This window comes from Nuphar pumila, chromosome 11 (assembly GCF_984573655.1).
Source record: "Nuphar pumila chromosome 11, dmNupPumi1.hap1.1, whole genome shotgun sequence".
Taxonomy (NCBI): Eukaryota; Viridiplantae; Streptophyta; class Magnoliopsida; order Nymphaeales; family Nymphaeaceae; genus Nuphar; species Nuphar pumila.
The window spans coordinates 54504-80631 of record NC_143259.1 but is presented as its reverse complement, the minus strand read 5'-3'; the positions used below and the strand labels follow the sequence as shown (position 1 = coordinate 80631).

At 35.8% G+C, this 26128-nt stretch overlaps 1 protein-coding gene and 1 long non-coding RNA gene across 7 annotated transcripts in view; both read right to left on the bottom strand.

Annotated features, from left to right (window-relative positions):
* BGAL8 (beta-galactosidase 8) overlaps window positions 1-26128 on the bottom strand; it is a 44852-nt gene that overhangs the window by 10211 nt on the left and 8513 nt on the right. For 4 of the 6 annotated variants that reach the window (XR_016426062.1, XR_016426061.1, XM_089981135.1 and 1 more), the window contains exons 11-14: window positions 7203-7367; window positions 5268-5482; window positions 5072-5181; window positions 3963-4072 (exon numbers count right to left, since the gene is read on the bottom strand). Coding sequence is in view for 4 of the 6 variants with exons in the window: in XM_089981135.1 (XP_089837261.1) it covers window positions 3963-4072; window positions 5072-5181; window positions 5268-5482; window positions 7203-7367 (600 nt within the window). In the remaining 2 variants the exon portion in view is untranslated. Of the gene's footprint in view, window positions 1-2010; window positions 2122-3962; window positions 4073-5071; window positions 5182-5267; window positions 5483-7202; window positions 7368-26128 lie in introns of all 6 variants that reach the window. The other 2 variants (XM_089981132.1, XM_089981133.1) reach the window with 1 other exon arrangement.
* LOC149821527 (uncharacterized) lies at window positions 23086-24587 on the bottom strand. The gene is made up of 2 exons (XR_016426063.1): window positions 24416-24587; window positions 23086-24122 (listed from the first exon to the last, which is right to left on the bottom strand). It is a non-coding gene; the product is annotated as an uncharacterized LOC149821527 (long non-coding RNA).

Here is a 26128-nt window from a genome sequence, read left to right as displayed (position 1 = left end):
TTAGAACTCATAGCAGAAGGTTGTTTTGACCAAATCTAACCCGGTTCAACACGGTCAAATAGTAGGAATTAACCCTTGGGTCATACTTTTTCAACTTAAAAATAAGCTTTTTTAAGGATTGAAAATTCAGTACATTGTAAGCTGCTAATTTTTCAATCCCTGCAAAATGTTACATAAGCATTGGAACGACATGATCCTATTATCGATCTCCGCTAACCTAAACATGTAGATCACATCTGCAGGGTCAGATGTGCAAAAAATTATTAAAAAGTTAAAAATAAAAAGTTTTTTACTAGGGGTTTCTTACCCATGAGGGTAGCAAAAATTTAACCTATATATATATATATATATATATATATATATATATATATATATATATATATATATATATATATATATATATATATATATATGATACAAACTATTGTACCTACAATCTAGTTTGAATCTCATGATGTGCTATTTTGACACTATCTAACCCTGTAGATGTTTTGACACAATCTAACTCTTTGATTATGTTCCTTTGATGAAAAAAACATGTTTTTATGAGTCAGAAAAAATTGGTGCCTTCATAACCGTTGATTTTTTTATCGCCAGAAAAACTGGTATACAGGTCAGATTCCGGCGATCCAAAAGCCAGTTCCCACTAAACAAAACCTGTAGATCACATCTATGGTGTTAGACATGAGAGTAAAAGCCAACAAGGCGGTTCCGCCCCATTTATTAGGTCATTTGAAAATACAAATGACTGTAGCAAATTTTAATTGATATATATAGGTAAATATTTGGTACTAATAAAGGTACAGTACTGTTGAGTAGAAATCATTACTTTCTTTGAAATTTTACAATTTTTGTAGATCAAATATTACAGATGCGATCTACATGGTTTGTTTAGTAGGAAACATGCTTTGAATGACATGATTATGACAGGTAAGCAGGATTTTAAAGGGATTCGAAAATCAACAGTCAACAATGTGCCAAAAGTTCATACCTCAAAAGCTCATTGTTCTAAGTCAAAAAAAACATGATCCAAGGATTGATCCTTAGCAAACAAACCATGTTGAACACATGTATGTGATTAGATCAGAGTTACCGGAAGCGCCTAGGCAAAAGGGGAAGCGCGCTTCCCCGAAGCGCGCTTCGGAAGCGCGAAACGTCGCGCTTCCGAAGCGTGAGGGGAAGCGTCCCCCTTTTTTGGGAAGCGCGCTTCCCTTTTATGGGAAGCGCGTCCCCCTTTTATGGGAAACGCGCTTCCCATAAATGGGAAGCGCGCTTCCCTCACGCTTCCCCCACGTTTCCCCCACGTTTCCCCCACGCTTCCCCCACGTTTCCCCCACGCTTCCCCCTCGCTTCCCCATTTTTTTCATTTTTTCGCTTCCCCTTGCTTCCGGTTCGCTTCCTAGGTCGCTTCCGGTTCGCTTCCTAGGTCGTTTCCGAGACGGTTCGGAATTTTCTTCTAAGTGGTCCCACGCTTCCCCGCTTCCTAAATTTTTTAAAGTGCCTCGCTTCCCGCTCCCGCTCCCGCTTCCCGTATCGCTTCCCGCTCCCGCTTCCTCGACTGGTAACTCTGGATTAGATTGAGTTGATAAAGCTTGCACCTATGATTTATAGCCCAATAGTTCCATAACTTCATTAGTACCAAATATTTTAAAATTTTTGTAGATCAAATATTACAGCTGTGATCTACATTGTTTGTTTAGTAGGAAACATGTTTAGAATGTCATGATTATGACAGGTAAGCAGGTTTTTAAAGGGATTCAAAAATCAACAGTCCACAATGTGCCAAAAGTTAGTAACCATGTTGAACACATGTGGTTAGATTGAGTTGATAAAGCTTGCACCTATGATTTATAGCCCAATAGTTCCATAACTTCATTAGTACCAAATATTTTCACACACATTATATATATATATATATATAAGTTTTTCTTTTCACAGTTTTCCCTTTGTCTAACGCACAAAAGATTTGACTGATTGAAACAACTAATAACGTATATGGAAGCGAGTAACCTGGTATGTCCACTGCTTTGCTGAAAGATCAATGATGCTATTCTGGATGCCCATAAATGCAACAGGACCAGTAATGCCTGCACCCGTTTTATCAAAAAAGGGACCATAATTCTGCAGGTATAACATCAAGTAACAACCCTCATTGTAAGATTAATGAATGAATAAACAGATAAAGAGGTGTGTGTACTTCCTAGATTACTTCATGTCAGTAAATATTAGGCATGATTATATATGCAAGACAAGCCCATGGCAGTAAAGACTAACCCAAGTATTAAGATATTTAAAGAGAACGTCATCCATGTTGATGAAACAGAAAACTGAAAGAAGGAAGAATTTCTACCTCTACTTGGGAAATTTTGTAAAATCCAACAGTATACTATCAGAGGCGTTCCGTGGGAAACATCCATAGCCAATTTACAAATGAACCGAAATCAAAAGTGGTAACATAGCTTAAAAACCCAGCTAATAAACACTGAATCGAGTCAACCCAGTAGACTGGCCAGGTTCTTACCAAAACTCACCTAAGATTCGCTTGACTCACACATCACTGGTGTGTGTGATGAGAATAGGTGTGTATAGTAAGGATGTTTTTGTCATTGTGCTTAATTAAATGAGTTATATGTTATCATTGTAACACGTGTGCTAATGATGAGTACTTACATTATTCATCTTATGGAGGCTTCAATATATAAGGGACGTCCTAAGGAAACTATCACCCTACTTCTCTTTTACCTTCTTGTGGGAGTTTCCTAAGGCAAGGTTTATTTGATATGGTATCAGAGCAGGATCAAGAGGTAAGTCCCCATTGAATCAACTGCTTTTTGAGTATCCTTCTCCTGACAATGTTTTTTGTCCTTTTACCTTCTTTTCCAAATCTTTCCCTGAGCTCTTTGCTTTAAAACTTTCTTCCAATCTTTCCCTTTCCCTCTCTCTTGTATGCTATACCACATGGATACGATCACGAACATGGGGATATGGTCGCAATACTCCTTGCTTCCGAAACTTCATGGAAATCTCGATTCCCCCACGCTTCTTCTATGCTTCCCACACACATGGTATATGTTTCCTATATGTTTTTCTCAGGTTTCTTTTCATATATTTTCTATCACGCTTTCACTCACTTCCCATGTACTTTCTCTAAATTGGTAACCATCATTGTTAGATTTTAAAAAAAAAATTAACTCTTACTAAAAAATCATGAAATATAAGAATAATCAATTTTATTTTAGGTTTTATTTGCTTCTTGTTTGATTCCTATTCAGTTACCATATTGCTTAAATTTTTATTTATATTTCGCTTTCAAATTGATAGTTCGCTTCCTGCTTCCTATAAATTTCAAAATGCCTCGCTTCTCGCTTCCACTTCCCAGATTGTTTCCCGCTTCCGCTTCCTAGTTTGGCAACATTGGATCAAACCCCATAAATGTGATCTACATGGTTTGTTTAGTAGGAAACATATTTTGGATAATGTATTTGCAACATGTAAGTACAATTTTCAAGGGCTTCAAAAATAGACGGCCTACAATGTACCAAACTTTCATAACTCAAGAAGACCTGGTTTTACATTGAAAAAACATAATCAAGGGTGTGATTGCTAACAAGAAAAACATGTTGAACACATCTATGAGGTCAGGTTGAGTGGATACAACTTGCATCTATGACTTTCAAACTAGATTGCACATAATCAGATTGTAACAAATATATTATAAGCAATACTGGTCAAAGTCCATCCATGGTCTAATACAACTTCCATGTGCAATAAATAGGACATTTTAACTTCAAGAAAGGAAGAAATAAACAAAAGGTATCTTAAATAAAACTTAATAATTGTAAAATTAACATGATTGCAATAAACTAAAGATGTATAGCTTCCAGATTTCAAGTTTCAGTAGTAGTGAAGAAAATGTGACTGGCTGCTAAACAAGCAAAGATCAGGTCAGGTAAAGTTCAAACCTGCAAGCCAACCGTGACACTTAGGAGATCAATAATGTTGTTTCCAGGATTTAATATCACAGAAGCCTCCAACATGACCTTTGCATTTCCACTGTTGCCTGTTCCACTACCTAGAAGAAATTCAATTGTTAACATAAGAATGGCATTCAATCATTAAACAGAAATAGCTTTCTCAGACACATGCACAATGAAGAAAATGTACACATATCTCTTCAACTTCGGAATCTGGATAATTGTATTTTATATAAAAAAAATTGAGCCATTGGGCCAGTTCAAGGGCTTGATGAATTACATCATAGGCATGACTGGTATTACAATAGTATATTCCTAGTTACAAGAAAACTCCGAATGGGGTACTCTTCTAATTTGCAATAACAATCCTAGTATAAGATGAGTCGGCTACTGTGTGCAAATAGAAGTTCATAATATTGTTTTCTACCCCTAGAGTTCAGTGTTCTCTTGAGGGCTGAATGTAATGAAAGAGAAAAATGTTTTGATGTATGGTAGCTCAAAGCAGAGGTGATAGCAGAATGAGCAATAAGGTTGACAAATTCATTTAAGTAGCATGTGAAGATAATGGAGCAGAAACCTGATGCACGTTAACAAAAGGACCATGCCACAAAGATTTTGGTCTAAGCATCTCATAATAAATAAGAAATCAAAACACGCATACCATAATGTGGTTTGAATTAGCCAGTGATGGTTTGGTTCAATTTTGTCGGGTCAGTGGCTGATCTACATATTTAACTGTCATGTGAGTACAAATAAATAAATATGCAATTATTGAAAAATCATGTTTCAGGAATGCTTCAAGTATGTATGAATAAGTACATGCATATATATTGCATATACACATACAGACATGCATGTTCCTTTAGTTTTTATATTTTTATTTCTATTTGTTCTTAAATGAAGAAGACTTTCCTGGTATTTTCTAAAGAAAGAAAATATATCTAAAACGTCATGAAATATAATTCCTGAGAAAATTCAAAAAGTAATATTTATGACTATTTTAAAAAAAATCAATGTAAAAATGGAATTGATGCCTAAAACTAAACAACTGAGAAAAGAAATGCAATCACTACATGAGCTTATAATGGTCTACCTACCGACAAGATTTCCATTAATAAAGACATGAAGGACATGCCCTAGAGATGCAATATGAAGCACGGCCTGAGTTCCATTTACAAGGAAAGGCTCATTTCCTATAATGTCAAGGCTGCAAGAAGCCAGAGGAATTGATCCAGAATTAGATCACAAAGGACTGTAGCATAATATGTTCATCAAAATAGACTCTTTCCTTACCTCAAAGAATACCATAAGTAATCACTAAGATCAGCTGCTGTATTAATTTGTTCCAGCAGACCATATCTTTTAAATATATTGCTTTTGGAAATGCCAACTGGCTCAAATATCCAACTCCATGTTGACAGAAATGGTGCAGAAGAATCATCTGAGCTCACAGGTTCAAACGTAGGTTCAATTGGTGTCATCTCAAAACGTGCAACCTGTGAATTTATCTGTTGCCATTCAAACATAAAAGTAAGGTCAGATCTAAAACTAATACATTATTTATTTCCTCCCAGGTCTATCTATCATAAAAAGCAATAAAATGTCAACTTCCTTTCTGGGAACCGAGTACCATTATTATTAGGAAGCACGCGGCTGTACCCATTTGAGCAATTTAGAATATAGACATCAAATATTAGAAACTGCAATAATAGAAGGTTTCCAATCAATCTTTTACTGCCACTGACAATCCGGAGCATATTTGTCATTCAGATATAAGCAGTGTTCATCATTCAAATATTATCCAACACATAGTTATTCAATTAAGGTATAAATATGGATCAGAATCTTGTTTTGGTCAGAATTGTCCTTTGATGGTCTCTTCATTTTGTCACTGCATGGCCTTTACTGGTCAGTTTTCCCTTTTTCTTTTCTGTGAGGTAAACAGCAGAGAGATGCTATTAAACTATGAAGATTCAGGATGCTATTGTAACCTCTTCGCATCCAATGCATGTGATCTTTATGTGAACATTGTTATACTTGAGAAGCTCCTTCCTGGTTAGATCCTGTTTCTCCCGAGCTATATATACCAAGTTTGCTAGACTAGGAAGCGGAAGCGGGAAACAATACGGGAAGCAGAAGCGAGAAGCGATGCATTTTAAAATGTATAGGAAGCGGGAATCGAGGAATAAAAAAAAGAAATATAAGAATTGAATGAGAATCAAAATGAAACACAAATAAAAATTAAAATTAAAATGACCAATATTAAATTTCATGATTTTTTAGTGTAAGAATTAAATTTTTAACAAAATCTAAAAATGATGACTACCAATCTAGAGAAAGCACATGGAAGTGAGTGAGAAGATTGAGAGAAAACACATAAAAAACATGAAAAGTTAAGAGAACATATAAGAAGAATAGATGTAGCGTGTGGAAAGCATAGGAGAAGCGTGGGGGAATCGAGGTTCTCATCAAGTTTCGGAAGCAAGGAGTATCGCGTTTTTGAAGCGAGTTTCCGGGAAGTGAGCTTCCCACCTATCTAAGAAGCTTCCAGTAAATCTGATATATACTACTATTCATATTCACATTTCCAACGTCCTGTATAAGAGACAACTTCACTTGACATAGCAATCTAAACTTATACTTTTGAGCATGCAGATATTTGCTTATTTCTCTTTACCATTCACTGTGTCAAACTAAGATCTGGAAGTTGTTTTCAAGATAGTAGGCAGAAGCTTACTGGAAACCTGGCTTTTGAGATGTTCTATTATTGCGTTGTTACCTTGCTCACTTTTTCCATTACATGTTGTCTTGTACACGTGACATTCCATCTCTTGTATCTAAATACCATGACCAGCCTGTTACCCTTCTACAGGGATGAACCATTCTAATATGACTGTCATCTACCTTTGTACTCTTTTTTCATGGAAGGTGGTTTTTCCTTTTTATCAGCATAACTCATCCATCCTATTGCATAGATATTCTTGCATGCTGTCATCTCTACAACATTACATCCGAAAAGCATTTTACCACTGGTTAGTCTATACAATTTTCACAAGTATTACTGGTTGTGGCTGTTGATCACATAAATCATGCATGTTACACATATCTGATGCAACAATGTACAAAATATGATAGCTTACATAGCAATGACTACTGGTATAACTCTAGATAAGCAATCTCATTTCTCACATGAGTTGCAATGGTTTAATGAGAAGTGCCAAACCAAACCTTTGCACTGTTAAACGCCACATTCTTGCAGTCTGGTAGGATGATGACAGACCAAGATGGTAAATGATAGGAATTTCCATTGAAATTTACAATCTGATCAGATTGGGTGCCCACATTAGCAAGAAAAGCAGCACATTTATCTGGCCCTGCTCTGTACACATGTGCCTGAAATTAAGAGGCAAAATACAATGGAATGTGAGAGAATGACATACAATACATACAGTAATCATGAAACTTTCTGGAAAAAGAAGAGGTAGAATTTTTTCCAAAAAATCCATGGATTTTTTATATGAAATGAAATGCATAAATGTACTAAATGTAAATAACAAATCAAATTTTGCTGGTTCTTCCAGACAAATGTTCAGGTAATCATCAGTTATTTAAATCGTCATGAAGGAAAAAAAAAAGAGCAGAAAGGGACCTAAAATGAGCCACTAATAGGAGTTTGGTCTTGGTATCTCCTCGAGTCTATACCAGATTGAGCTTGACCTGGATGCAAGTTGCAGATCACTTATTGCCTTATTTTTTCAGTTTGGAACTTTGGAGTGAGATTGGAAATGCCGAATCTTGAATTTTTGTTCTCATCTAGATATATGACCTCCCTTGTAATCCATCTCCGATATTGTTATTGGCTTGCTGAAGTTGCTCCATTTCCATTCATAATCATGTAAAGTTATTTTTGTAATACATGGCTATCTTTTATACATGCTAATGTTGTACAAAGGATGCTACCCAGTCTTGGTAATAATCTTCAGCCCAATTGTGAGAGATGTTAAAGATCAGAACCAACAGTGTTGCCTTTATGCATGATATGATTCAAACAATCGCCTTACGTTCTATGAGTGTCAATCATTGCATATTATATCAAGAGCATAAATTATTGCGTCATATCTTGAATCCTTGATGAACAGGCTCAGTTGCTTCCATTTAAAATATGTCTACTCAAACTTGGCAAGGATCCCGTATAAGTATGTAAGTGGATTTAAATAATTTGTCTGAGTTCTGATTGAGAAACACAATAACATTGCAGATTCAACTTTTTCTGATATATCCGGCAGATCCTCTAAATGATCACCTATGGTTCTAGGCACTCTATCATTGAATGGAACAAACAGAAACCTGATTTGATGCATTTTGATTTTATCCAGTGATCTAAATCTGCCCCACATGGGCTCCTAGATCAAGCACACTTGTATTCAATCACCTAGGTCCTATCTCCCAAATCAAATGCACACAAGTTTAAACAGGAGCCCACCAAATCCTCCAATTCACCCAATCCATCACAGCTTCAGTCCACATCAGCCAATCATCCAACTCTAAAATCCAACCTAATTTAATTCTTTCCCTTTTTCTGTATACACACATAGGGCTGTCAACAGGTCAGGTACCCGACCCATTAGGTTATAGCCAAACCCGCCCAAATAACAAATTCTTGGGTTCTGGTTCTGGTTCCGGTTCGGGTTTTGTTGGGTCACAGCAATGAAATACCAGACCTGGACCCGCATAATTTCAGAAATTTATTTTTATTAAAAATACATATAAAATACTCTGGTTGGGTCAGGTACCTGGCAAAAAAGCTAGGTCGGGTTGGGTACCCGGCAAAAATCATGACCCAAACCCAGCCTGCATACTGTTCAGGTTGGGTTCAGGTTCGACCCCAATATTATTCGGGTTGGTGTTTTTTATGCCCATGCACAGAAATTCGGGTTCAGGTCGGGCCGGGTACCCAATACAAACCTGACCCCTTGACAGCCCTATACACACATATACATGCATGCATGTGTTCATATGTACATATATACATAATAAATGTATCTATGAGTGCATGTGTGTGTTCATGTACATATAGTTCCTTGTTCCATGAAGAGAGAGGAGAAAAAGGAAGTACATGCAGAGAAGAAAAAGTTACAAAAAAGGATGAGAGAAATTTGTGTACAAACCACATGTAGTTCTAAAGCGTGATAATAGAGCCACTTTATTCACTAGGGACCTAATACTCATTAGACACATTTGTTTCAAATGAAAAATACTGCTGACAATCATCCAAAATCCTAAAAATATGTACACTACAGAAAAACACAATGCAAGTGTTGAGAAATGCATCATAGTGTATTGCTTTACTTGTGTTTTACCCCCTCTTTGTATATTTCATTATTTATAGGGGTAGCACTTTTGTCATTTTGTCTTTCTTTTCAGAATGTGTTAGAAAGAGGGGCCGACCCCTTATATTGATGTAGTTATTTCTCTTCTTATTTGAATGAAGCTTTCTTTGAGATTGTCTCTCTATGCTCCCTTCTTTTTTCTTGCTCTTGTCTTGATATGGTATCAGAGCCATATCTAAGCAAAAGGAGATTGAGAGAGTGAGTTCTGAACAGAGGAAGGCTTCATCCTGGTCTGCAGATTGCCTCCCTTGGTTTGTGTGTTCTTTGTTGGATGGCATCAACACCTCAGTACAATCAAAGAGATTTGAGGAGATAAAGGTTATGATCGGTTAGAGCTTGATTTTAGGAACCCAATGAATCAAGAATTGCAAAAATCAGGTGAGATTTGAAATTTCTAGGATTTTTCTCATATTTTCTGAATATCGTGAGGAATAAGTTTTGTTTTGGGAAATCTGAGCAATCCATCCTTATCGGATGTTTCTCTCTCAAATCATGTATGTTTTTGGTAATTTTTTATTATTAAGACTATCAGAAGTGATTTGGGTGGACAATGCATTGTATCAAGAGAGATTTGAGGACTTTTCTTGGTGGATATTAGAGGTGGTAAGTGAGTTTTATGAGTATGCAATGTGGATGGTATTGGTGGATTACCGTGACTTGTTCTCTTGGATCTTTTCTTTGCAAAAACCATTTTCATTTTCAAGAAAAGTAACATTTCGTGAAACATATAATTTGTTCCTTTCTATGTCATAACATCTATATCCCTTTTGATTTTCGGCATAGCCTAAAAAGACACAAGGGATTGCTTTTGGGAAATGTTTGTCATTCTTATGGGTAAGAATAAAACATTTATATTCAAAGACTCTTAACCTTTTATAATCGTGAGATTTTTCAAACAATTTTTCAATAGGGGATATATTTTCAATATTTTTTTAGAGCATTTTATTTATTAAATAGACTGTCGTAAGAGCAGCTTCGGCCCAAAACATATTTGGAACATGTCTTGATATAAGGAGTATTCTAGTGGTCTCAACAATATGTCTATGCTTTCTTTCAGCTAGTCCATTTTGTTGAAGAATGTATGGGCAAGATTTTTGATGAATAATCCCATTTAAATCAAGATTTTTTTTTAATTCTTTTGATACAAATTCCCCCTGGAGTCGGATCTAAAAATTTGAATTTTGGTTTTGAATTGAGTCTTTACATAGTAATAAAAAATTTTAAAGGAATCAAATACTTCTGTCTTTTGCTTAAGAAAAAAGATCCAAGAATGTCTACTATAGTCATCTACAAACACAACATAGTATGATACCCCGCCTTTGGATACAACTGGAGTCGGTCCCCATACGTCCGAATGTACTAATTCAAATGAATTTTTGGATATAAAGTGTCTTTGCTCAAAGGGTAAAGTCTTCATTTTCCAAGAATACAATCTTCATAAACCAAATCCTTTTCTTTATAACTAGTAAGAAATGAAAACAACTATAATTTGAATACACTAGGATGTCCTAGTCTGTTGTACCAATTTTCTATATCTTTCTTTTTCACAAAATTACAAAAAGATTGTTTTGATAACTAAAGATTGTCCATCACATAGAGATCTCCTCTTCTATGGCCTTGCCTAATCGGCTTCCCAGAGTGGAGATCCTGTATTAAACAATCATTAGATGAAAATAATATTTCGCAACCATGGTCCGCAATTTGTAAAACGGATAAAAGATTCAAATTTAATTTTGGCACAACTCTAATATTTGGTATGTGAAAGTTTGGTTGTTTTTAAAAAATCTCAAGACTTTTAATTTTTAAGGATGTTCCATCGACGGTTGAAACATCAGTTTTTTGGGTTAAAGTGACATTCACATAATATGGACTCATTTGGAGTCATATGAAAAGAAGCACCAGAATCTAAGATCCAAAAAGTCTTACCAGGGTCACCATTTGTGGATACGGCCACCCCCAAGAAGGAAGAGGCTTGAGTTTTGAACATTGGTTGTAGCGCCTCCATTAGTTGAGCCAAGGATAGTGAGCCGATGAATTTGGAGTCGTCTACATCACTTATTTCAACGAAAGTAACTCTCTTATCATCTCAGTGATCTTCTTTCTTTCTTTTTGGACAAAAGGGTTTGATGTGTCCCGATTCATAACAATGGTTGCATATGATTTTACCACCCTTTTGTACCCATGATCACTCCTTTTGTCGCTCTTTTCATAGTTGTTGGGGTTTTTGTGATTACCGGGCTTTGACATAGCAAGCACGGTTTCTTCATCCTTTGATGTGGATGACTTCTTTAATCTATTTTCTTTCATAGCCAATTCCTCAAGAATTTTGACTATGGATGGCACAACTCCTCTATGAAGGAGAGCCAACTTAGTTCCCTCAAATTCAAGCCTAAGCTCATTCATAAATTGGTAGAAATGCTTCATTTTAATTTGGTTTTCACAGAGTTCTACATTTTGAGGACAATGTCATTTTGGGTTAAGAGGAGCCAATTCATCACAAAGAAGAGAGTGCATTGTAATATTCTCTAATACTTATCTCTCTTTGAGTCATTGTTCTCACCTTATTTTGAACATTGTATATGTGGGCAATATCTTTAAGACTATACATGTCTTTAAGATATTTTCATGCATCACTAGCGAAATCAAATTTCGCTAAGCTGAAACATTTATGAATATCCACACTATTAATGAGCCTTCCAATAATCTTAGAATGACCCATCCTCCATTCTTTCCATCTTTTTTCATAATCGAAAATGACTTTAGCCATTTCCTCTCCTTGAAGGGAAACTTCTTTTCCATTCTCAATTTTAGTAAGAATGGGTTTAGGTTCCTTTTAGAAGCCATCCACCAAACCCCATAGTCTCTTTTTTCATATTTTGTGTTTTACTATGGATGCCCACATCACATAGTTTGTATCATTTAAGCGTACGGTAATGGAGACTATTACTTCTCTTTCATTCTCCATTCTTTTACAATGAGGAGAAAAGAGATAAAGAGCGAAAAAAGAGAAGAGATAGGAAATGAATGTAATACATAATTGCTTGAAAGATGGTGCGCTTTCCGATGCAACAATCCGCAATTTGTTGTACTCGTCAAGCACACGATCCTCTTGATATTATCAAGATCTCTCTCTTAAAAGATTGCTTTTGGAGCACCAAAGCTCTGATACCATGTAATGAAATGAGCTAAACCCAAGGACGTCGCTTATAGACAAACAAGAACACACTTCAATCAAGTAGAATACTTGATTGAATAATACAAACCACCCACACAAGGGTCAAAATATAAATATTATTGAGTGGAGAAACTCTCCAAGAGATAAGAATTACAATGGCCTTCAAGGCCTTTTTATAAAGCAAATGGCCAAGAGGGGGCAGCTCCAACAGCTAGTTGGAGCTGTCCCATCACTGATAAAGCTGAACCTTCAGCTGAAAAAGCAGAAATTAAAAAACAAAAAAGAACGTTAGTCAGCCCCTAATGGGCTGACGCCTATTACAGGAAATGACCGAAATACCCGGTTTACACAAAGATATATATGCTGATATATATATATATATATATATATATATATATATATATATATATATATCTTAACATGGTGGTGATCTTATTATTGTCATCCATATTTACAAGGGTGAGAAAGAATTAGATGAGAGAAGAGAAAGAGAAAAGAGGAGAAAATAGAATAAGAGAGATGATGAAATACAAATTTTTGTAGTAAAAGAGGTTCCTCAATAGCCTTCTTTCTTCAGTGAATCTTCTTGAGCCAAGAACAAAGTGATGAAACACCTTTTGCAAGTGAGGCACGGAAAACGAGGCAGAAGCTCTTCAAGATTTACGATCTTCACGGCTCGGATACCATGTAATGAAATGGTGGTCTTCCACAAATGCACTTGAATCCACCAAAAGAATGTTTATAAAGACACTTCAAGCAAACCCATAAAAGGGTATAAAAGGAAGATCACAACAATAAATAAATAAATCTTTATTGATAATAAAAAAATGCTCAAGAAGCATTCAAGTATTTTACAATGGAGGGGTTCACCCCTATTTATACAAAAGGATTGGAATGGGGAGAGCTTACTTTGAGCTCTCCCAAAAAGAGCGGCTCTTATTGTAGCAGTTGGAATAGAGTCCAACGGCTACAACTTAGTCAAGTTCTTGTTAAAACTTGACTAGATTATATATTTAGTTCACATTGAACTAGATATATAAAAAGAATAAAATAAAAAAAATAAAAACTATACTAAAAAATATATAATAATAATATAATATAATATTATTAATAAATATATATATATGTTACAATTTTTTACATTTTAAATAGAGTTACCTTCCTCTTTTGATGATCTTAAAGGGAAACTGCTTCATTATGAAATGTCTCTAAACTGTGTGGCTGAAGAGTCTTCTACTGGTTCAAGGGACTCACATGAGGTTCTTGCTTATGGAGTATTTCGTGGAAGAGGAAGAGGTGGCCAACGGGGTGGTAGAGGCCATGGAGGAAACTAGGGAGGTTGTGGTCTATTGCCATTGCCTAACACACCTCTCATTGTAAATAATCAAGGCAGAGAAATTCCTATTGTTATATCTGCAAGAAGCCTGGAGATGTCAGACAATTGTTGGTGCCTCCAGATATACCACCTCCTCTACCTCTCGTCTGTCGGGCTACTGCAAGTACTGCCTCCTTTATAGACTGTGAGCTGAGAAACTTGATCTTAGTGTCTTCTGCCAACAACTTTGCTAATGTCTAAACTAAGGTAGGGGAAAGGACGATGATGTTATTACCGACATTGACAAACTCATGATAGAGTGCCATTAGGAAGTTGACAACCTGCTGCTGGTCTCTGACTTCATTATCATAATTCTTGAAACCTGTGCAGTTTTCACCCTTGCTACATTTGCTATGGGATATCATCAGATATTTGCTGAAACTTAGCGTGGAATGCTTGAATGGACTCATTTCCTTAAGTTCCTGCTCCAGTTGATACCTATTACAGCAATTAACCATATGCACCCACGGCACCTTTTTTTTTTCTTTTTCACTTACGTTAATTGTATTCCTGTGCATATACTTGTCTGTGTTATCCCCATAACATCCATCAGCATTAACTTGTGCCCTTGTATTTTAGCAACATAAGTTCGTCATTCTGTCATTAATCCTTTTCCCCTCCTTTGGCATATGTTTTCCTGCCATCCATGGGATTTCTAAGTATTATTGATTGGATATGTTTGTCACTTTGATATATCCACTTACTTAGATTAACTTCATCTAGCTTTGCTATTTAATTTACTTTTTTTTTTTAAATCAATGTAAGAACAGGATACTTTAGTATGTGATGCATTGGATTAACCTCCACAATTTTCAGTTTCGGAATTCAGGAGATTGTGAGGAATTGGTAACTTTTCTTATGTGTTGCCATCGATTTATGGTCTGGTCTTGTTATTGGATTTGTAACTGAATATTACACCAGCAATGTGTATAGTCCTGTGCAAGATGTTGCAGATTTTTGCAGGACCAGAGCTGCAACAAATGTTATTTTTGGCCTTGCCTTTGGGATACAAGTCTGTCATTATCCCAATTTTTGCTATTGCTATGAGCATCTTTGTGAGTTTTAGCCTTGCTGCTATGTACGAGACTGCAATGGTTGCCCTTGGAATACTCAGACCAATTGCCACTGGTTTTTTTTGCCGTTGATGCTTATGGTCCTGTTAGTGACAACGCAAGTGGTATTGTTGAGATGGTCAGAATAAGCCACACGATCTGTGAGGGAACTGATGGCCTTGATTCTGCTGGAAACACCTACAAAACTCTCTACAGCAGCGTTGGGGACAATCATTTAGCTGGATGGACATGAAGAGGTTGAAATGAGAAGTGGTTAAGGACAGGTACAACAGCTCATCTCTGCAAAATTCCAAGTGATAGGTCATGACATAAAAGGTTAGTATTGTTTCCTCTCAACTGAAGTATAATTAGCAGATTTTGTTTCCTCTATTTACTGTAAAATATGTTCTTGTTGCACCATGAAGCTTTATTTAGATCTCTCTGTAAGTTCTGAGTAATCTCCACCACCACACCTTTCATCACATTGCAGTTCATTCATGTCTTACTACACCTACATAATCCATTAATTAGTCGTCTGTTGGCATACTCATCTGGGTTTTGCATTTCCATGTCACAACCACTGCATTATATCATCATGCTCATACAGTTTTCACAGCAATAGTGTTTTTAGCATGCCATCTCAACACTATTCACTACACCTGCCACAGCATCTCGTTAGATATGATCATTGCATATCGATTGACATGGTGCACTCTCTCTATCTTCATTTCACAGAATTTCCTGTTAGATCCAGTTCCAGCACTGTTAGATCCAGTTCCAGCACTCCATGTTACCCTGTTACATTCCTTAATATTGATGTTTTCTGAAGCTGACAGCTTATAAATACTTCAAATGAATCCTTGAGGCAGTAGATGGGTGGAATAGATATCAATGAGAAGACTGAAATGGAGAAATCTGTTTCACAGCATGATCAACTCTCTATCAACTGTCCTGAAATGATATATGGTTGATATCGGAAAGGCATGGCCTGTATTGATCGTTTGTGGAGGGATGTTATTTTTTTTTTTTGTTATCATTACTACTTTGCCTGTTGCCGTGCATTTTGACAACATTTAACTCGGGTTTCTGGGAATACAGCAAACAGTAAATTAACACCTTAGATGATCCAAAATTGAAAGGTGACATCAGATCATCAGGGGAGATAAAGAGAAACCGATTTGCTCATTGCAAACCTCCTGCGGCTGCAGAAAAGAAAATTTAGTGGTATTACTGCTATAAATTCTTTCCGACCTGTTGTCTGGATGCCAGGTAAAACATTTTTTTTACTGTCTTCATCTTTTCACCTGTCAGCCCCAACATGGTGTAGGTGTCACTCATTATTCCTGCTATGTAACATTTGTCTCGGTACTTGCTCACTTAGGAACATACAGCTGTACATGTCACCATTTTCATTACCTTATTACATCTAACCACAACACTTATCTTTCTGCATCCATTTTCTGCTATAGCTACCTATATACATCCCATACTCTATGACATTAATGTACACCATCAACATCACTCTGATCCACCTATGTTGCCTGTATGTCATATGTAATGTGTATATATATGTATGTAGGTACATATATATCACTTCTCACATCTTGAATCATAAAAATCGTGGCATATGAGCATCTCATTTTGCATCTTTGAAATCAAGGTGATATTCTCTTCTACTTTCATACTAACCAACTGTTTTTGCAGGAATCTCTGGAAAATGTTGATTTTCCCTTAAGATTAGGATTCTATCATGTCAATTCTCATTGTAATAAGCTAGCTATTAATGAGAATTCTTTACATTTCGAGTTCTAGATAGAATATATGAGCATATAAATTATCTGTTTCATATCATTTTTCATCTTATTTCTCAAAAATTTCACAAATGGGACCACGAATGGCACGTGCACCATTTTATAAAAGGTGATTAATCCTAAGTTGATGATTTACATCAATGGCCATAGTCAGGATGTAAACAAAACTTAGGATTTTCATCTTTTATGGAATAACATTGGATCCACACTGGATCCTTTTCAAAATTCATCATATTTTCTTTAAATATTTTCCTCTTTTATCAGAGTTTAGTTTAAAATTGATTCAATACATATATCAATGGCCATAGTCAGGATATATTGAGAATTAATTTTATTTTAAAACTCTATAAAAGCACCAAAAATGTATTTTATTCTTCACTTGAATTTAAATGTGATTATTATATAATACATTCAATGACCATAGTCAGGGATGTATTACATCTTCAATATTATTCTTAATTCACTTAAAGAATGAAATAAGGTTTTCAAAATTCTTTTTCATTCATCATTTAGGATAGAATTGCATCATATTTTCAAATTTTCCTTTCAAAAACTCTAAGTGATTTTGAGTATTTTCGTCATTTTCTCAGATCAATTCTTATTTAAAATTCAATTCTATCCCATTCCAAGATTCAAAATTCAATTTCAAAGTCCAATTTGACTTTGAAATTTCAAAATCATCTTATATTCAAAATTTCAATTTCCTAATCAAAATTCAAACTTCGAAGTTCAATTCAACTTTGAAGTTTTCTGATTCATATTCTGATTTAAAATTCAAAATTATTCTTTATATTCAAAATGCTTCTCAATTCAAAATCAAAGTTTGAGATTGATTCTGAAGTCTCAAAATTCGATTTTTCCTAAAGTTTTAGATTCAATCTGGGTTTTCAAAACCCAGACCCATATTCAAAAGTCCCATTTGGACTTTCAAAATCCGAAATCCAAAGTTAGAACCCAATCCCAACTTGGATCCAGATTTCCCAATGCAATTTCCACTCTTGGATCTCAAACTTCAGATCCAAAATTCATTTTTAGGATCCAGATCCTAATTCCATCTTGGATCTCAGACTTCAGATCCAAATTTCATTTAGGATCCAGAATTCAATTCCATCTCGGATCTTAGACTTCAGATTCAATCCCATTTTAATTTCTAAAATCCAGAATTCAACTTCCTCTTGGATCTCAGACTTCGGGTCCAAATCCATTTAGGATGCCAGATTTCAAATCCAAGTTTATCTTGATTCCCAAAATTCCAAAAAGCAATTCCATTTCTCAATTCTATTTGGATTTCTCAAATCTCGTTCTGATCTCAAAACTCCGAATCTAGAATTCAATTCCATCACAAATATTCATTTCCTCCCTTAAATCCAAGTTTAAAATTCAAAATCAAAGTCCATTTCTGACTTTAGAACTTCACTTCTCTTTCCTTTATCTCAGCTTCAAATCACTCTTTTCAAAACCAAGGTTTATTTCCCCACTCTAATTATTTCAAAAAAGCTTAGAACTTCACATATCTTTCCTGATTTATCTCAAGTTCTAAGTTAAATTTAAACTACTCAGAAATCATTTCTTCATTCCATCATCACATTTTCACTTGAAAAATCTCAGATTTCCAAAAAAATGTTTTCTCAAAAGCATACGTTTTTGCAATTACATTGCACAAGCATGATTCTCTGTGCATTTTATATTTAGGATAAATTCTTAGATAATATTTAGGCAAAGCAAAAAGGCATAGATTCGACCCTTGGTTCGATTACCCCTGGTAAAGGCGCCAGGAACGGTCGAACCTCGTACCGACGAGCAAGCCCCATCTCCCAATTTTTCCCGCAATATTTTCAAAATGAAGGCGAGTTATTTTCTTAAATATCTTCAAAATTAAGGTCAAGTTAGACCCCGCAAAAGAGTTTCTCTTTCTCTTCTTTTCTTTTCTCTTCTCTCTTCTTTTCTGTCTTTTATTTTTTTCCTTCAAAAAGGAGAAATAGAGGTTAGAAAGGAAAATAGAAGGAACAGAGAGAAACCACAAGAGAGGAAAAATTTTGCGATGATCACACCTGGCCCAGCCCCAGCCGAACCGAGTTCGGATGGGCCTGGCAGGCCCTGTTTTGCCCAGTCGAACCGGGTTCGACTGGGGCCTGACAGACCCTATATCATCCCAACTGAAACTGGTCCGGCTGGGCTGACAGCCAGCCCACTGAAAAGTTTAAATATATGTTTTTTTTGTCAGTGTTCTTTTTAAATACCATGTCCAGCCAACAAATGGATGGGCCTAAACGAGATGCCCAGGCCTGACAGGCCAGTGAAAAAGTGTGTGTGTGTTTCGGGTCTAGATCTTATACCAGACCCGAGTCGGGTCTGGATCTTATACCAGACCCGAGTCCATTTATGTATAGCTTTGTATACTTCTTTTTCATTCTGGGTCTGGATATTATACCAGACCCGAACCCACAATGTACACTCAAACATATTAATACAGTCTTTAGGTCACGATTTCATGATTGAAATCGTGACAGCCGCAGACCCTTCTTCTATTCCTTTCTCTTTTCTCAACACAGGCTCAAGAGGAGATTCTAACATGGTATCAGAGCAAAGATCCACTTAGGGCTTGAAGGGGGCTTCCAAAAGGTGCCACCAAGGTTTGAGATCTCTCCATTTCTCTCGTTTTCTTCACTTTCGATCTACCTCATCTCTCTTCATCTCTCTTTTTGTTTCTTTCCTGAAGGATTCACATCTCACGTGAATCTCTAAGTCATCACGTGAATCGTGAATCTCAAAAAAAAAACTTGTCTCATGTGAATCTATTGTTTCGCGTGAATACCTGAATCGTGAATCTCAAAAAAAAAAAATCTCGTCTCACGTGAATCTATTGTTTCGCATGAAACCCTAAAGTCAACCCATTTTCTTATTCGTCTAGCATATTCAGATCTGATTGCTTTTGCACCAGATCTGGAGCACTTCTCCTTGCGCATCCTTCTGCCACCTGGACTGGAATCAAACTTTTGTTGTTCAGATATGATATTTGACAGCAGATTTTTTTTTTAATTTGCTTTCATTTCTACCAAGTGTCTCCTCCTTTCAGCCTATTTTCTTCTCACTGTCACAACTGGTACTCAATTAACAGTTGTCTATCAAGGTTATCTTCATCTGTTTTTGTCCAGATCTAAAAACACAATTAGTTTCAACTTTTGTTCAACGTGTGAGAAATTCCTATCAATCTCAATTTTATAAAAAAAAGGAAAGGGAAAAATCAGATCTGATCTCTTTTTGAATCTGACAGTCTCTAATTGCTAGTTTCTCAAAGGTTGCGCAGCTAAAAAAAAAAGGGTGCGACGAGCTAACCTTTTTGACAGTAGACTGGGCACTCCGTGAACACTCGAATATCCTTGTTCAATTCCTTTTCCTCCATGGATTCTCATTATTCTCAATCGAGTCTTTTTTCAAGTTTCCTCAATCAACTTGTTTCAGAAAAGTTAACCACCTCAAACTTCTTGATTTGGAAGAGACAAATCATACCTTTTATAAGGAGCCAAGGTCTCTTAGGTCACCTGGATGGAACCACTCCAGTCCCGCTAGAATTTGTTACGAGAGAAGAGAAAGATGATAAAGGGGTGAGTTCAATTGTGTATGTCAAAAATGCAGAATATCTCAACTGGGAAAGGAAAGATCAATCAGTAGTTGCATACATCACTTCTACCTTGTCTCAAGAGGTTCTTGTTGCAATCCTCGACAATTGTACAGCCCTGCAACTTTGGGAGAAGTTGGTTCAGACGTATTCACAAGTTTCACAGGCGAGGATGGTTTTTCTCAAGAGGGAATTTCAGCAACTGAGAAAAGATTTCATGACCATCATGGAATATCTCAACAAGATGAAGACTATCACAGACCAACTTGCAGTTATAGGATGTGTCGTGAGTGACAGTGATATGGTGCAACAAACTCTCAGTGGATTACGACCCGACTATAATATGATCGTTACTTCACTATTGTGTCTTCCTATTGTTGATGAGTTGTGAGCTAAATTGATTCAGTATGAAATGACTTTGAAGGGATTTTATGAAGAAACACATGCTCATGCAAATTCCCAAGAAGTTTTTGCCACAGGAGTGACTTATGGTCGAGACGAGGGCGAGGGGGGCAAGGGAGAAATGGACACAGAGGACGTAGATTGCTTCCCACTCCAAATATCTTGACTCACACTAAGGGACAAGGGTCAATCCCCACTTGCTTCCTTTATTTTGGCAAAAGTAAAATTGTCACTGGAGATGAATCCTATCATCTTGTTTCTCATGTTGGAAAATCTGTCATTCCCATGTCGCATTCTACTCTTGAACTTACTAATGTCCTTCATGTTCCAAATATCAAGAAAAATATTGTCTTTGTTTCTAAGCTTGTTGATGATAATCATGCTTCAGTCGAATTCACTCCCTTCTCTGTGCAGGTCAAGGACCTTCGCATGAGGGAAACATTCGCTGAAGGAAAGAGACGAGGCAATATGTATGTCTTTAAAGAAGCTCTATGTCATCCCATCCGCCCTATTCATCTGGATTCGAAGCCTTCATTAGAGTCGTGTTCCTTCTCTTCAGCAAATGTTTTTAGTATTTCTGAATGTAATAAGCCTTCCTTATGGCATAGTCGATTAGGACATTGTGGGAGTTATTTTATTGAAAAACTTGTTTCTAATAATCTCATTCCAAAAGAAAGTCTCAATGTGGATGAGAAAAGTCAGAAGTGTTCCAGTTGTCCTTTATGCAAAAGTCATGTATTGCCTTTTCATTCTATTAATAAGAGAGCTTCAAAGCCTTTTGAGGTAATATGTTCTGATGTATGGGGACCTGCCCCAGCTGCCTCTAGATCTGGGAGTAGATACTACCTAATCTTTATTGATAGCTACTCTCGATACACCTGGATATATTTCATAAAAAATAAGTCGAAAGTTTTCCTTTTGCTCCAAAACAGTTGTTGAGCGCCTGTTATTTGGATCTCCTCCCCAATCAGCATCAGAATATGCAATAAGATCTAAGGAGGAAGAAGAGGACAGAAAGACTCCCTTATTTATAGTGCCTCTGATGTATTTAATAATTCTCATGACTGTACTCATATGAGCTGATGTTGGAGCATGTTGAAATTGACTGGCTATATGTACAGCATGGGCTATGTCTGGTCTTGTAATACTTAAATACATAAAAGATCCCACTAGCTGTCTGAAGGGAGTTGGATTGTCCAAAGGAACTCCATCATCGGCTCGCATTTTCATTCCAACAATCTCTGAAGTATCAACAACTTTATCATCTGAAAGTCCTGACCTGTCAATAATATCTGAAGCAAACTTTATTTGTGACAATATGTATCTTCGGTTAGAGTATGAAACTTCTATACCAAGAAAGTATGTTAAAAACCCAAGATCTGTCATTTCAAAAGAATTTTTCAAAAATTGTTTTACTTTCTTGATTCCCTCATTGTCATTACCTGTAATTAACATATCATCAACATATAAAAGTAAAATTATAATACCAGCAGAAGAGTTCTTGATAAACAAAGTTGTATCAGTATAGCATGGTTTAAAACCATACCTTGTAATAACATTGTTAAAAGTATCAAACCAAGCTTTAGGTGCTTGTTTGAGGCCATATAATGCCTTTTTTAATTTAAGCACTTTACCTGAAGGAATTATTAATCCAGGTGGAATATCCATATATACTTCCTCATTGAGATTCTCATTTAAAAATGCATTTTTAACATCCATTTGAAATATATTCCAATTTTTAATAGCTGAAATAGCTACAAGCATTCGAACAGTGGTCATCCTGGCAACAGGAGCAAAAATTTCTTCGTAATCTACTCCGTATTCTTGAGAATATCCTTTGGCAACTAATCTGGCTTTATGCCTTTCCAAGGATCCATCACTTTTGGTTTTTACTTTAAAAACCCATCTACAACCTATTGTCTTTTTTCCTATAGGTAAATCCAGAATTTCCCAAGTATTAGCATCTTTAAGAGCTTCTAATTCTATGTGCATAGCTTTTATCCATTCAGGTAAATTTTTTGCTTCATTGTAACATGAGGGTTCAAAATATGAGTGGATAGCTATAAGACATGCTCTATGTTTAGGAGAGAATGAATCATAAGACACAAATTTATTTGGGATTCTTGAGGTTCGTTCTGATCTACGAATAGTGGTTTGTTCTGAAGGAATTTCTGATGCTTCATGATTACTTTGATTTACACTTTCATTGAATGCATTTTGATTTCTTCTAGTGTATACTATTGGTTCAACTATTGTTCTATTTTCAATAAGAGGTTCTACATAAATATTTTCATCATTAGACAATAGTTTGAACAAGAAAGAATAATCAGAGTTTATGTCTTCCGACATGTTTTCTTCAAATCCACTTTCATTTTCAACAAAATTAACATTCCTTGAAATGAGAAGTTTATCATTTTTGGTATCATAACATTTAAATCATTTTTGTGTTTCTGAATAACCAATGAACGCACAGGAAATAGCTTTAGAAGATAGTTTATCTCCTTTATCATTCAAAACATAACATTTACAACCAAAGATTCTCAGTCTTTGATAGTCAGGTTGATATTTGAATAATTTTTCAAAAGGAATTTCATTAGATAAAGTTTTGGAAGGCATCCTATTTATAAGATATATTGAGGTTAATGCAGCTTCAGCCCAAAGATTTTTTGGAACATTTTTAGCAATAAGAAGAGTTCTTGTAGTTTCCATAATATGTCTGTGTTTCCTTTCTGAAACTCCATTTTGTTGTGGGGTTCTAGGACATGATCTTTGATGTAAAATTCCTTCATTTTCTAAAAATTGTTTAAACTCATTTGACAAGTATTCTCCTCCAGAGTCAGTTCTGAGAATTTTGAGTTTACTTTCAAATTGATTTTTAATCATGTTATGGAATGTTTTGAAGGTTGCAAATACATATGATTTATACTTAAGAAAGTAAATCCAACAATATCTAGTGAAGTCATCAATAAACACAACATAGTAGGAGAATCCGCCTTTAGAGGCTACAGGAGCAGGACCCCATACATCCGAATGAACTAATTCAAAAGGCATTGAGGAGTAAAAAGTTCTTTGACCATAAGGCAAGACTGTCATTTTACCAAGTAAACATTCTTTGCATTCAAAATTATCTTTACAAAGATTCTTGGTAATAGGTACAAAATTTAATTTTCTTATATTTGGATGCCCAAGTCTATGATGCCAAGTCCGTATGTCTTTTGTTTGGGCAGTGTTGCAAAATGATTCCTTTGGAATACAAAGGAAATCCATATAATAGAGATCTCCTTGCCTAGAACCTTCCCCAATCAATTTCCCGGACTGGCGATCCTGCACCCAACATTTACTTGATGAGAAAATGACATCATATCCATGATCCAAGATTTGAGAAACAGATTGTAGATTAAGATGAAGTTTTGGTATAAGTCTTATTTTCGGAATATAAAAGTTGTTATGTTTTGACAAATCATTTTTAAAAATTCCAACACCCTCTATTTCCAAGGCAGTACCATCGGCAGTGGAAACAAATGATGCATTTGAATTAGGTTGACATTCGGATAGTATAGATCTATGTGGGGTCATATGAAAAGAAGCTCCTGAATCAAGAAGCCAAGAGCACATACCAGGAGTAGAAGAGGTTGCAATGGCCGCTCCTGAGGTAGATCCTTTAAGCAGTGGTTGTAATGCCTCCGTCAGTTGAGATAATGATTTGGTGAGGTCTTTGAGATTCAAAGTATCTTCATCTTGTTTTGATGGTGCAGCCGCAACACGCTTTTCTTGAGGCCTATATTTGTATCTAGGACATTGAGACCTAATATGACCAGGCTCATTACAATTATGGCAAATGATTTTTTATTCTCCTCGATTCTTATTAAAATGAGGAGGTTTATATGGCGTGATATAGTGTCCTGGTTTTGATGCGGCAAGTGCGCAATACTCTTCTTGACCATTGCTAGAAGTAGCAAGCACACTAACATTTTTACTCATGTTTAGCGTAATCTCTTCTCCACTAAGTTTAGTGAGAATCTCATGAATAGGAGGAGGTGATGAAGATGATAGCAAGGAGGCCCTTGTTTGTTCAAACTCGGGTCTCAAACCATAGAGAAAAGCGAAAAGTCTCTCTTCTTCAACTTGAACTCTCTGCATTTATATACACTTTCCTTCCCATTTGGGTTCAAATTGGGCAAGTTGGGTCCAAATGGAAGATAACTCCATAAAATAATCTCTTATATTCTTATCTCCTTGTTTAATGTTTCTAACTTTTTCTTGGAGATAATACTTGTGAGCCATATCTTTTTCGGTAAACATACCTCTAAGATATTCCCATGCTTCATTTGCCTTTTTGTAACACAAAAGGTTTGAGGCAATTTTTGTCTCAACTCCACTAAGCATCCATGAAAGAATTTTGACATTTTTCATTACCCATTCATCTAATTTTTTGTAGTATTCTTCCATGGCTTTGTTTTTTTCTTCAAGACTAGTCTCAACGTCATTTTCACCTAATGTAATTTTGGGAGTGGGTTCAAGAATAGTACCTCTTACAAATCCCCACAAACCTTGACCCTTGATGAATGTCTCCAAGTGTCCCGCCCAAATGTTATAGTTGCTTCCTTCAAGTTTGAATGGCGGAATGAAGTTGGAGTTGCTTGTATTGTGCGGAAAAAATTCACCCATGATGAATCCAAAGAAAAAAAGGAACCACCAATCACGAAAGAAAGAAGGCATGCTTTACGAGGCAGCTCACCAATGCACGGTTGATCATACACCAAGCTCTGATACCATGTAAAGAGTCTTTCACACAATCAAGTCTACAAACAACTTGACAAAACATACATTCACCCAATATGGTAAACCAAAATAGCATACAAAATGCTCCACAACACAAACATAAGAATAGTGCATAAATGCACTTGAATCTGAATATGTAAGAGGTAAAACCCTCTACCTTTGTATATAAATTACAATGGGCAGCATGCCCTTATTTATAGAGAGGTTACATGAGGAGCTATTAAAATAGTTGTTGGGATAGCTGTTGGGCTACTCCCAACAGCTCTAATTAGAGCCGTTGGGAGTAGCCCAACAACTCTATTCAAACAGTCAACATTTTGACTGTTTGACAGAACCTGACAAAAAGGCTGTTGGCTGTTTTGACAGTCCAACAGCTCTAGTCAATTATGACTGTTTGACAAAAAGACAAAAAATAAGAAAGAAATAAAATTACAAAAATAAATAAATAAAAAAGTATTACAAGAATATAAGTATATACTTTAAATATATAGTTATATACATATATATATACATATACATACTCTTGTATTACGAAAAGTATGTATATA